At 48.3% G+C, this 13,837-nt stretch overlaps 1 protein-coding gene across 3 annotated transcripts in view; it reads right to left on the reverse strand.

The window, feature by feature from the left end:
* Positions 1-530: 530 nt before the first annotated feature.
* CCDC149 (coiled-coil domain containing 149) overlaps positions 531-13,837 on the reverse strand; it is a 109,911-nt gene continuing 96,604 nt past the window's right edge. For 2 of the 3 annotated variants that reach the window (XM_015416752.1, XM_015416750.1), the window contains exon 12: positions 3,824-5,009. In XM_015416752.1, coding sequence (XP_015272238.1) covers positions 4,447-5,009 — 563 coding nt within the window. In that variant the 3' untranslated portion in view covers positions 3,824-4,446. Of the gene's footprint in view, positions 696-3,823; positions 5,010-13,837 lie in introns of those variants that run through there. The other variant, XM_015416751.1, reaches the window with a different exon arrangement.

Consider the following 13,837-nt stretch of genomic DNA (forward strand, 5'->3'; position numbering starts at 1 on the left):
GCACTGCAGAACGCTGGCCATGAGTGGTGCAGTCTTGGTTTACACAAAGCTACACCCCTTTCTTAACTACTGTCCCACACCACAACTTCATCAGCGTTAGCCGCAGTCCTTATCGGGCCATGACAAAACTGGGAAGAAATATACATCTTGAAACAAACAGTGGGAAGTGGAACGCCTTATTTATGATGAGCAAAATTCCTCAACTTCACATTCATGAGTTTGGTGCATATTCATTACTCTTCCCACTCTATCAGTTTTGTCATTCCTATAACAACAAATTGAGACAATAAGGCTATCTGTTATTTTACCAATAAAAGCGTGAGTGCTGTGTGGAGTTGATAACGTTGTCAGCCACTCTATCAATAAAAGCAAGAGTGCCACAAATTCAAGAGATTATGTAATCTCCCCCCCCCCTTCTTCCACGGCACTATGAGAAATGAAATTATGCAAGCTAATCAGTGATTCAACTTTTTAAAGTTAATGCAACCTTTAATTTGAAACAAACCACTGTGGTTCAGAAACAGGTGGGATATCAATAGCAGAAGGGTGCACATGCCCAAGAGCAAGGGAATATTCAAGGACCATTTCAGAGGGAGTTCTTTTCATGCCCGGAGCAGATGTTTCCTGATACTGAGAATATCATTGGCTCGGATCATAAACATTCCATAATCCTCGCCTGGATTCCCATAAGAAGCCTAAAAAAAAAAGAAAATCGCTTAGCTGGGAGCCTCTGGCTCGCTGTAGCAGCTATCGGCTCTGATGGCTGCTGCACAGAGCTTCCTGCTTCGGTTTTCTGTTCACTGGGATTTTGTTGATTCTCTGTAGTACGGCAAGAAGGGTCCCCATGCTGATGGCTCTGCCTGACTGTAGCACCTGTCAGTACCAATAGCTGCTGCAGTCACTGAGAGGCTTCCAACCACGTGGAAACCATTTTACACCTCTTGAACAAGGGCCTCACATACCGCTCAGGCCAACCTGCCTGCTGACTTAGCCTTTCGAACGTAGTGACACCTGCTATCTAGCTGGGCTTGCTGACAGGAGACGGGCCCGCCACTGTTTTCAACGAGAGCCCTGCACTTTTGGAGTTTCTGATGAGGCAGCCATAATAATGTGCAGCTGGCAGTGATTTATTTTGTCAAAAAAGGGCTCGGTACAAGAAGGATCCCCCCCCCCTTTCTTATAAGCAGCATTGTTAAATTTGGATTAATCCTCTCTTCAATGGGTTTTAAGTTTTAGGAGTGAGAAATGAACGTTTACAGGCAATTAGGTTCCCAAGCCAGCGGGGAAATTGCCTCTACGGCTGGAGGCCCAGGCCAGCTCCACAGCTGCTAAGATTGTTTTCCATTTTGAGGGGGGGGGGACAACAGCCAGAAAGTGGCTCTCCCTTTTAGTTCAACAGTTGTAAAGTAACAACAGCAAATATTCGGCAGCCATTGTCCTCCTGGGAACAAGGGAGCACCGCTTCAGCATCACCACGGAGACTGGGCGGCACCAGCATTCACTCTGCGGGCCCAGAGGGCCTCCAGACGCTCTCCTCCCTGACAGCCCTTGATTGCCACTGTGGGAAAGATTTTTAAAAAGGGAAATGGCTACCAAGGAGGGTCATTCCGGCAACTATAAGCGAGGCTCAGAAAGGGGGAAAGGAACGGAACATTAATTTCCCCTCTTCATGAGCGCACACAGCTAAAGGTTCCCTTGCTCGAAAGCCAGTTGAATCCGACTCTAGGGTTGCGGTGCTCATCTCCGTTTCCAAGCCGAAGAGCCAGCGCTGTCCGAAGACATTTCCGTGGTCATGTGGCCGGCATGACTAAACACCAAGGCGCACGGAACGCTGTTACCTTCCCACCAAAGTGGTACCTACTTATCTACTTGCAATTTCTTGCTTTTGAACTGCTAGGTTGGCAGGAGCTGGAACGAGAGACGGGAGCTCACTCCGTCATGCGGCTACCTGGGTCTCGAACTGCTGAACTACCGACCTTCCACATCCTGCAGTTAAGCATCTTAACCACTTAAGCCACCGCAGCGCAGAAAGAAACGGAACATTTTCCCCCCCTCTTCATGAGCGCAAGCAGCTTTAGCATGTCCCAAATGAAATCCCAGAGCATACCCAAGCCTCAAACTCTCCCTTCGTCATGCCCTAAAGAGGTTGTTTCAAAACGGGAGGAGCTCTGGGTTCACTCCCAGAATGTACCACCTCTACTCGATACCATCCAAAACGTGAGCCAAGCCTGGAGGAACAAACTACAGGAAAGCCAAGGTCTGAAGCTGCCTGAACAGCAGTTACGCAGCAAATAAAGGCAGAAGGACAGGACAGGAAATGTACGGAGAGGGATGAGGGGCAGGGGTCTTTTTGTAGAAAAAGAGCTGCAGGAGCGCATTAGCATACGGTATGCTAATGAGTGACTAGGCTATTAGCATAGTAGCTCATTAGCATATGCAACACCCCCTGACATCACTGGAAGAGATGTCAGAAGGGGAAGCAAAAGGAGGAGAGGAAGGCATCGTCAAATGCCTCCCCTTCCCTTCCCTGGGGGGAGGGGAAGCGAAGAGTTGGGCTGCAGAAGGAGGAAAGAAGGAAGGAGAGAAAGAGAGAGAGAGAGAGAGAAGAAAAGAAGGAAGGAAAGAGGGAAAGAAAGAGAAAGAAAGAAGGAAGGAAAGAGGAAAAGAAAAAGAAGGAAAAAAGGAGGGAAAGAAAGCAAGAGAAGGGAAGAAGAAGGAGGAGAAAAAGGAAAGGAAGGGGAAAGAAAGGAGGGAAAGAAAGAGGGCAAAGAGATGGGGGGAGGGGGAGACTCTCCCACCCCCCCACTCAAGCCTCTGCCACCACCACCCCCCGTGGATCCCTCACTTACCCCGCTCCAGTGCTGGCCCAGGGAGGCGGCGACGGGCATCCTCCGACCTCCTCTGGGATGCAGCGCTCCGGCGCTGGCCCAGGAAGGCGGCGATGGGTATCCTCCAGCCTCCTCCGGGCCGCAGCGCTCTGGCGCTGGACCGGGGAGGTGGCAACAGGCCTCCTCCGGCCTGCCCGGGGCCGCAGCGCTCTGGCGCAGGCCTTGGGAAGGTGCGACAGGCCTCCCTGGGGCCACAGCACTCTGCTATGGGCCCCAGGAAGGCGGCGACGGGCCTCCTCGAGCCTCCCTGGGGCAGCAGCGCTCCGGCACGAGCCCCAGAAAGACGTCGATGGGCCTCCCTGGGGCCGCAGCGCTCCAGCGTGAGCCCCGGGAAGGCAGTGACGGGCCTCCTCTGGCCTCTCTGGGGCCGCAGGGCTCCGGTGCGGGCCCTGGAAAGACAGCGACGGTTTTCCTTGGGCCTCCCTGGGCCGCAGCGCTCCGGCGTGAGTCCTGGGAAGGCAGTGACGGGCCTCCTCCGGCCTCTCTGGGGCCGCAGGGCTCTGGTGCGGGCCCTGGAAAGACAGCGACAGACCTCCTCGGGGCTGCAGCGCTCCAGCACGGGCCCCGGGAAGGCAGCGACGGGCCTCCTCCAGCCTCCCCGGGGCCGCAGCATTCTGGTGTGGGCCTCGGGAAGACGGCGACGGGCCGCAGTGCGGGGAGCTGGGGGCGGGGCTTGCGGCCGCTGCCATTTTGTCAGCTCCTGGGCTCCCGGAGCAGCGCTCCGGCACGCTCCAGCCCTAAAAGACCCCTGATGAGGGGTACCTTGCCCACAAGAAGAGAAAAATCAGAACGCACATGTGCATACACATCTCTGTCACATTTTCACTTGTGCCTCAGTACTTTACTGTAAAAGCCCATTCAAGTGGAACACAAAATAAATCCTCTGGAAGTCTAGACTTTGACACATGGCTAGCCACTGTGCACATGGAGCATGGGTTGTATCGGGCCATCATTTTGTTTTGTGTTAACTAGTGTCTGTTCGGGGTGCGGGGGGGGGCGAATACAGAAACAAGACACTTGCTGATCAGAGTTTTTCTATTGGATCCTTTCCAATTCCATGAACTTAACCAAACACTACAAAGATAGATCCAGGTGGGTGACTGTGTTGGTCTGAAGCCGCAAACTCTGTTTAACGAACACTAAATAACCTCTCTCTTCCTCACGAGTCTTTACGATACATTCAAGTAGGGACTGTGCCAAAAATATATATTCTAAAGAGATGGAGATAGAACTGACATGGGAAAAAAACAAAATGATGGAGTAACGAATCTCGCTATTCTTCATTATGTAATGTTAATCATGGCACACAGCAGAGGCTGGAATTCTGAAGGCCATCGTTTTAATCCTGTTCTATTTTTATATTAACCTATTTTTTTAAATTAAACATACCATTGTGAATGTCAGTCAGGATACCTTTTAAAACAAACCCTGGGATACCCGCTCTGATCTTAACACCCGCTTGGCCTCAATATTTACAGCAGCCAAAAGGAGGAAACTGGGAACGTTTGAGGATTTGGCGAACACAACCCTTTCGCAAACAGCACGACGGCTGACCTATTCATAATGAGTCCTGCCCAAGTGGACTCTCTCTCACAGCTTCAGGGGAATCATTTGGGACATAACTCAAGTCTGGATTTGGAAGAATGAGTTCTTCAAAGTTCCTGTCATCGGCAGACCTGCCCCCGTTTTCATCCTTTTCGCTGCCTGTGTTCTCGGCGTCGCTGTCTGAGCTCCCGTCCTCTTCTTCCAGAGACTGATTTTCATCTGCGTTGCCTGACTCTGCGGAGTCAGAGGGCGGAGGGCTGGAGGAGGGGGACTCGCCTTCAGAGAAGCTGCTGAGCTCTGGCTGACCTGCCGTCTGGCTCTCGGTCCGGCATTGTGCTCTGCTCTCTTCCAATTCTGCAGCTGCCTGTACTTCTGTCAGCTTAATGATCTCGTTCCCGACACTATCTGCATTGTCTTTGTCAGAAGGAAACCCGGGTACCGACTGCTGAAAATGACTGGGTTTGTTACAGTTGTTTTGGTGGGTGTGCGATTCGTCAGAAGCTGTGTCCGTTTTCGGTGGGAACGACAAATCTGTTTCGACGGCACGCGTTTCTTCCAGTTCCCCTGCTTGTTCGCCTAAAAGAGAGAAATGGGACAGGATCATATTCTGTGGATATAAGGCAGAGTTTAAGGTTCTGGCTTAGGAACAAGAAACCTACACACAGCAAATTAATTTGTGATCTGTTCTCAAGGAGGCGATCCTTTTTGAGAAGACTCGGGGCCCAACTATATTCTCTTTTCCTTGCAAATGTGCACTGCGATCCAAATCAGCAACATATTCCTGGGATTACATTCCCAACACAGAATTAAGTCCTCAAACAAAAATACTTCAAGGGGAAATCACAATGAGAGATTGCTGAGCTTGAGTTAATTCACAAATTCAGAAGACCCCCAGGGCTGAATAGGGATATAGGATTCTTATCTCACTACAGATGCTAATTTTCTGCCCCCAAGCATTTCCCCTCTGCTCTCATCAAGCTGATTACAATAGGCATGGTACCCCTGCATCTTTTACAAGCATTCTTTACAACACCCCTCCCACCTTCTATGAACCTTTTCACACTACCTTTCCATTATTGTCCCATCATGGAGTAAACCGGTACAGGGACAGCTGTTTCAAACAGCATTTCCCTTCCGGTAAGGAGCTCTCTCTGAAGCGGTGTGTCATTTCAAACTGAGCCGCTTTCTTTTCCCACCATTGCCTCTCATGCACACGATCTTCCTGAGATGTTTTTTTTTAAACGTCCTATTGGGAACGCTATGGCGCTGAAGCAGGACAACAAACCAGCGCCATAGCGACCCCACTGAGATGTCTGGACTCCATTTAGATATACTGACATTTGCTACTGCTGTCACCTGGCAACAAGGAGCTCACTGGATACAGAGTTCAAGAGTGTGTGTGGGGGGGACTGGACAGTTTTGAAACCCAGGAAACTTTCCTTCCTTCCTTAACTCCCACAAACCATTGAGAGTGTGCGTGCGTGTGTGTGCCTGAGTCTACACTTCCTCTAAAGCAAACTTTTTAAAAATCGACCAAACATCTGTCTGTCAGCAAGCTGCCATAGGGTGGTGTGTTCTATTCTACATGTTACATTGTACTCTGTCCATCCCCCCCTGTATCCTCCTGTGTAGGTGTTTACTTTCTTTTGCTTGCTACATCTGCGGAACTGCTCAAGGTCAACCAGCTGGAGGTGGGATGGAGTTATGGCGTTGCTTTGCTTATTATGTATCTGATGCCTGAGAACTGAACTTGTGTTTATGTTGTAGAACCGTTGTGTTCCCAAGGAATTGGGCACTAGTTTTATCTGCATTCCCGCCAGCGGGAATTGGACCCATTGGTCCTAACCTGGTTCAAGTTCCTTTATTATGTTACCCTTTGGGGTCTGTAGTCATTCCTAACAATTCTTGTGTTCCTGATCTAACCATCGCTTTATAATAAATTTGACTTTGTTCTTCAAACGTGGATTTATTTCGAATGCATGGGGAATCGGACACTGTCTCACCATGCACTTATGCTCCTGATCTCCCACTTAAACACTTGTCCAATTAGCTACTTGTTTCCAGGCATCTCAATGGGGTCGCTATGGCCCTAATTTGTGGTCCTGCTTCAGCGCCATAGCGCTCCCAATAGAGCATTAAAAAAAAAAGAGGATGATCGCATGCGGGGAGGAAAAGGGCGCAAAAAAACCGTCATTGCAGGAAGTGCTATGGGGCATTTTAAACAGCACCCCATAGCACTTCAGAAGTGGAAGGAAGGATTGAAGATCGGATTGTGGTCCTGCTTCAATGCCATAGAACTCCCAATAGAACATTTAAAAAAAGAGAACAATTGTGCATGGAAGCAAAGGTGCACGAAAAAAATATATTATTGCAGGAAGCACTATGGGGCATTTTATACAGCACCCCATAGTGCTTCAGAAGCGGTAGGAATGATTGAAGATCGGAAGAAAGCAGTTTGAGTCAATAACGTTTCAGGCACCCTCCCCAAAATGGGTCAGAAGTGTGTTTGTCTGAACAGGTAAACATATTCTTTTAGGAGCCAGTTACTAAAATGGTTCTGTCTGAAATGACAGAAAACGCCCGTTAGTAACCAGTTCCTGAAACAGAATACCTAGGCCAGTGATGGCGAACCTTTTAGAGACCGAGTGCCCAAACTGCGACCCAAAACCCACTTATTTATCGCAAAGTGCCAACATGGCAATTTAACCTGAATACTGAGGTTTAACCTGAATACTGAGGTTTTACTTTAGAAAAAACAACTCATACATTAACTTAAGATGATCCAAACAAAGTAAGGAAAGCAATCCCAAATGCTTTCATTTACTTAAAATTATTTGGCAGAGAATTCGACACTTTAATGATGGCCTGGGCCTGGCTGGGGCGATGGCACGCGTGCCCACAGAGAGGGCTCTGAGTGCCACCTCTGGCACCCGTGCCATAGGTTCGCCACCACTGGCATAAGCTGTTGTGTGCACGCACGCTTCTTCAGATACCACAAAAGTCGTGTGCGTGCACACGAATGCTGATACCTAGAGTTAAACCATGTTGGTCTTAAAGGTGCCACTCTGGACTCCAGACTTTTTCCTGCTCGTGTCTGAAGGGAGTTTTGACTGCTGAAAGTTTATACCCTGGAACCCTTTTTGGTCTCTAAGGGGCTGCTGGACTTGAATCTAACAGCACACAATGTGTAAAACACAGACCACCCCCCCCCCATTACATTTGCCCGCAAGGTACAGTGGAGCTGACTGCATCACAGGATTGTTGCTGTCAGGGAAATACAGAGGAGGAGAGACGCGGCCAGGTAAGAGCTGACAGGTGAAAACAGGGGGGAGGAGGAAGAGGAGGAGCCCCTGGGGCAGTTCAGAAATACTAAAAGTCAGGATTTGTGTCCAGGAGTTATATTCTCTCAGAAGCTCTGTGCATTGCCCCAGAATCAAAGCCTACCCCCCAGAAGATCCACAATGTCTGGCAAGTGTTGCCAAAGGAGCTGGGAGAGCCCCTCGAGGTTTTACAGACACAACCTAGTTCTGTTGGCTGGCTAGCTAGCAGCAGCAGCAGCTGAACAATAACCCCCTGAGCAGCCCCTTAACCCCCTGGTGCCAACCAATCCGAGAGGAGAGAAAAACAGGAACTTTATCCTGCACCTCCCAAAGCAGCTCAAGGCATTACAGTCACACGGGCAGCAAGCCAGGTATGGGCTGAGGCGCACTTCCCCTCCCCTGGCAAGCCAGGTGGTGTGCTTCACAGAGAGGGGGGAAGCACAGCTGTTTGGGGAGGGAGCTGGGCACTCACAGGCACCCCCGTGCGTACGGGCCTGGTAATACAGGCTCAGTCACGCAGACCTGATGTAATGTGCAGTCAGACCTGTCCCTTCAAACGTTCAAGAGATGTGGAGCAAAAGTAACTTTTACTTCGTTTCTCATGCTTCTGATTCTCATCAACAAAGAGATGAAGAAGAAGAGTAGGTTTTCATACCCCGCTTTCCTCTACCCGAAGGAGTCTCAAAGCAGCTGACAATCTCCTTTCCCTTCTCCTCCCCACAACAGGCACCTTGTGAGGTAGGTGGGGCTGAGGAAGTCCTGAGAGAACAGGGACCGGCCCAAGGACACCCAGCAGGTTTCGTGTGGAGGAGGAGTGGGGAATCAGACCTGGTTCTCCAGATTAGAGTCCACCACTCTTAACCATTGCATCATGCAGAAACATAGCACATACCATCCCCTACCCTGAGAATCTGTGCTTCTCCTAAACCACATTGGCTGCGGTCACACTGGAGGCTTGCCATGATCTGGGTGCACCGTTAATTGCACCAGTTTAAAGTGTTGTGGGTCAGGCCAGCCAGCCAGCATACCTTGGGGCAGTTTCCCCACATGCTCATCTGGTGGTCAGATGCTAACACTACTGCAGTGCCTCAACCACGGAGTCCGCTGCCCGGTTGTTTTTGTTTTAATGCAGGCAGGTCCATGCGCATATGCGCTCACGTTCATTTATTTATTTATCTTTCCGATTTATACCCTGCCCTCCCCACCGAGGATCAGGGCAGCTTACATGAAAGTAAATACATTGTTGTTGTTGTTGTTGTTGTTCAGTCGCACAATCGAGTCCGACTCTTTGCGACCCCATGGACAAGATCTCGCCAGGCCCTCCTGTTTTCCGCCGTCCTCTGAAGTTTGCTCAATTTTATGTTCGTTGCATCTATGACACTGTGTAACCATCTCATCCTTTGCCGTCCCCATCTTCTTTGACCTTCAATCTTTCCCAGCATCAGGGTCTTCTCCAATGAGGGCTCTCTTCTCATTTGGTGGCCAAAGCATTTGAGCTTCAGCTTCAGTCTCTGGCCTTCCAGAGAACAGTCAGGGTTGATTTCTTTTAGGATTGACTGATTTGATCTTCTTGCAGTCCAAGGGACTCTCAAGAGTCTTCTCCAGCACCATAGTTCAAAAGAATCTATTCTTCGGCGCTCGGCCTTCCTTATAGTCCAACTCTCGCAGCCATACATGACTACTGGGAATACCATTGCTTTGACCATGCGGACTTTTGTCGGCAGGGAGATGTCTCTACTTTTTATCATGCTGTTTAGGTTCGCCATCGCTTTCCTCCCAAGGAGCAGGCGTCTTTTAATTTCATGGCTGCTGCCACAGTCTGCGGTGATCTGGGATCCCAGGAACGTAAAGTCTGTCACTACTTCCACGACTTCCCCTTCTATTTGCCAAGGAGTGATGGGGCCGGATGCCATAATCTTAGTGTTTTTGATGTTGAGCTTCAAGCCCACTTTTGCGCTCTCCTCTTTTACCCTGAGCAAGAGGGTCTTTAGGTCCTCTTCACTTTCTGCCATTAGAGTGGTATCGTCTGCATATCTGAGGTTGTTGATCTTTTCCCCAGCAATCTTAATTCCCACTTGTGATTCATCCAGGCCAGCATTTCGCATGATGTACTCTGCATATACCGTATTTTTTGGACCATAAGACTCACTTTTTCCCAAAAAAAGTGGGAGGAAAAGTGAGTGCGTCTTATGGACCGAAGGTTCAGAATATTTTTTTCCCTGTTTTCCTCCTTTAAAAACTAGGTGCGTCTTAAGGTCCGAAAAATACGGTATATTAAATAAGCAAGGTGACAATGTACATCCTTGTTATACTCCTTTTCCTATGCTGAACCAATCAGTTGTTCCATATCCGGTTCTAACTGTTGCTTCTTGACCCTTATATAGGTTTCTCAAGAGACATGTGAGGTGGTGTGGTACTCCCATCTCTTTAAGGACCTGCCATAGTTTGTTGTGATCCTCACAGTCAAAGGCGTTAGCCTTTATTTAAATACATAGATAACAATTAAATCACCACGAAAACATCTAAAAACAGTTCATTATAAAACAGTGCAGTATCATAAAGTGCTAGCAGTGTTGTTTTAATTTCAAAGCGATGGCATTACCATATGAGTGCATTCAATAGATTATCTAGATGTTCAGCTCACTGATCTTTCCCAGATATAGGCATATAAAGGTAAAGGTTCCCTTGCTCGAAAGCCAGTCGAGTCAGACTCTAGGGTTGCGGTGCTCATCTCCGTGTCAAAGCCGAAGAGCCAGCGCTGCCCGAAGACGACAGCAGCAAAAAACAAAACAAAACAAAAAAACCAGTGGCAGAAACGGATCTGTGGGTTCAGACTTCCTTTCCGGGTTCCTTTCGGGGCAGGAGAGTTCAGGCGTCTGGGAGTGGAAGTGCTGGCATCCATAAGCACCGGACTTTCTCCGGCGGCTGATTACTCCACTTCCAAAGTGGGGCAACACGGGGTGCCGATGACTTGGGCACGGAAGGCACATGTTCCTGTTTGATCATGCTCTTTAAATCCACAAAGTTAATGCTACTATATCGCAGCAAACTGCTTGTGTGACCGCAGCCATTATACAGTTCTTACGGAAGAATGGGACACCAAGCTGCAACTGACCTACGGTGACCTCAGTCATGGGGTGTTCGAGGTAACAGATGAACAGAAGTGGTTTGCCACTCCCTTCCTCCCCAGTCTTCCATGGGGGTCTCCCATCCGAGTACTGACTGTGGCTGACCTTGCTTAGCTCCCAAGCCCTGATAAGCTCCCAAGGCCTGATTGACCATTCCAAAGTTACAAAGGAAGAAGAAGAAGAGAAGGAGGAGGAGGAGGAGATTGGATTTATACCCCGCCCTTCACTACTCAAAGGAGTCTCAGAGCGGCTTACAAACTCCTCTCCCTTCCCCTCTCCACAACAGACACCCCCTGTGAGGTAGGCGGGGCTGAGAGAGCTCTGACAGAAACTGCCCTTTTTTCAAGAACAGCTGTGTCAGAACTATGGCTTGCCCAAGGTCATCCAGCAGGTGCAAGTGGAGGAGTGGGGAATCAAACCCGGTTTTCCCAGATTAGAGTCCACACACTTACCCACTACACCAAACTGGCTCTGGTTACAATCCCAGGAGAAGAGTTTGAGCTTTCCACACCGAGGGGACATTTTGAGTTAAACGTGCTTTCCAACAATTTCGACCATGCATCTGCACTGCAAAGTGGAACAGTCTCACAAGAACAGTACTACCCCCCCCCCCACCCCCACTCTGAACTGGAACTTGCTTTTCCTCAGACTTCCTGTCCTCCTAACAAGTACAGATGCCCGAAGCTGCAGAAATTCCCAGGAAGCTGAATTCTGTATCAGATAATGGATTTGGCGGGTTTTTCCCTGCTCTCTGCGACCGAGCTACAGCATCAACACAGCCCCCTGCTTATTAGCGGGCTCTTCCTGTGCAATTAGCTACGAGGGGGAGAATGGAAATGCAGAGAGCGCGCCTGCACTCTGTGGACCAAAAGCCCGACTCAGTACAAGACAGCTTCGTAATGAGCACAATCCAGCCAGTGCTGAGCATTTTTTATTTTAATGGGAGAGCCGAGCGGATGAGCTGGTCTTCCTGCATGATCCATTTCTACGTACAGACCTTTTTTTTTTTTTCCAATGACACAGTTAGCTCTGGATGAACCAGCCAAATTAAGAACTTTTAAAGGTCCATGTTCTACTTTCTCACTAGAAGTAAAAATGTTTAAAGTTGGCTGAATTGTGCCCTTTATTATGCTACAATATAGCGAGTCAGACATTGGGTCTATTTGGCACTGTTTTAAAAACTTAAGTTTTTAATATTGGCCCTTCATTAGACTTTCTTCTCACCCTTTTGGTTCTTGATTCCAGTTTTTGGGTCAGGTTTGTTTTCCCCACCCTGTGTCTTACTGTTTGGCACTGTACCACCTAATCTGACCGGCACCTCTCAGGGGTCTTAGGTAGAAGTCTTTACCTGTTTGATTTTTTTAAAAAAACCAGGGATCCTTTCACTGGAAATTCCAGCAGTTGAATCTGCCACGTAAACTCAGTGAGCTATGGTCCCTCGCTTCCCCTTCATCAGAGGTTGGACCCAACCAGCTTTTCTGCTGGTAAGAAAGAGAGGAGGTGGTCCTCTGTGACCACTGAAAAGGCTATGTTGGGAAGATCATGGGACCTAGGAGACAAAAGCCACGTGGGATGGCAAATGAAGCCAGGAGAGTAAGTGAAAGATCTGGCTGGATTTAACCTTTTACCTATCTATAATCTCTCCCACCACATTAAAAGAAGAAGAGAGAGAAGAGATTGGATTTATACCCCGCCCTTCACTTGAAGTCTCAGAGCATCTTACAAACTCCTTTCCCTTCCCCTCCCCACAACATACACCCTGTGAGGTAGGTGGGGCTGAGAGAGCTCTTTCCAGTACTGTCCTTGAGAGAACAGCTCTGACAGCTCTTGCCCATGGTCATCCAGCAGCTGTAATTGGAGGAGTGGGGAATCAAACCCGGTTCTCCTAGATTACAGTCCGCACACTTAACCACTATACCAAACTGGCTCTACTACACTTAACCACTACACACTTAAACACTACACCAAATGGTGCCAATATTTACAATTATTGGGTTCCAAATGGAGTATGCAAAATGAGTAGCTTGAACATGCAGGAAAAACAACTTTTTCATTTTTTACATAAGGAACTTCTAATGTTTTTGATAGAAAATGTGGCTCTCTTTTTGTGTGTGTGTGTTTGTGTGTGTGTGTGTGTGTGTGAATACTCACCTTGATTACAGCTGATCTAAATGTATTCAGGAGGAGCAAGGGACTTTCGGAGCAGACTCAGAGACAGGAGTAAGGTACGGAGAGAGGAGTTTGCTTACTTGTTAATTTGACAGAATGATTGTCCCCCGAGTCTTGTTAGATAATTGAGGTTAGTCTGCCTGCAATATTTTACGACTGGAATGCTTAATGGGCTTCTTCAAACTATGCTTATTTTTGACTAGGGGAGAAAAGAAAATCAGTTGACCAAGTTCATGGAACCAAATCAACCTTGCAGTCAGATTTTATCTGACATTGTGATAACATTAAAAAAGAGAGAAAAAAAGAACCGAAGGGGGGGAAATCCCCCCTGCAGTCTAATTACTGTGAAGAACTAGTGCAGAGTCTTTGCTATGCATCACGACTGCCAGAATGAGAAGTCAATAGGAAGAACCAAAAGGGTATGAACTTTGTACCTAACCTGCAATAGAGGCCATGCCTCAATACTGAGGGTTTTTTTTTTAAAAAAACAACCCTGCATTTAAATTATTTTATAGTCAATATACCCTCCAAGCATGTGCCTGTGCACAGAGAGGGAGGGAGAAAGAGAGAATTGGGGGATACTGGGCTGGCCCCACCAGGAATCCCATTCAAACCCCCAATCAACTCCACCCCCAACCAACACTCCCTCTAACCTGTGGAGTCCTGTGAGCAAAAATTCTACTTTGTGAGCTACTGGGAAGAAGAAGAAGAAGAAGAAGAAGAAGAAGAAGAAGAAGAAGAAGAAGAAGAAGAAGAAGAAGAAGAAGAAGAAGAAGAAGAAGAAGAA

Source organism: Gekko japonicus, unplaced genomic scaffold (genome assembly GCF_001447785.1).
Source record: "Gekko japonicus isolate JY-2015 unplaced genomic scaffold, Gekko_japonicus_V1.1 scaffold56, whole genome shotgun sequence".
NCBI classification, from domain to species: Eukaryota; Metazoa; Chordata; class Lepidosauria; order Squamata; family Gekkonidae; genus Gekko; species Gekko japonicus.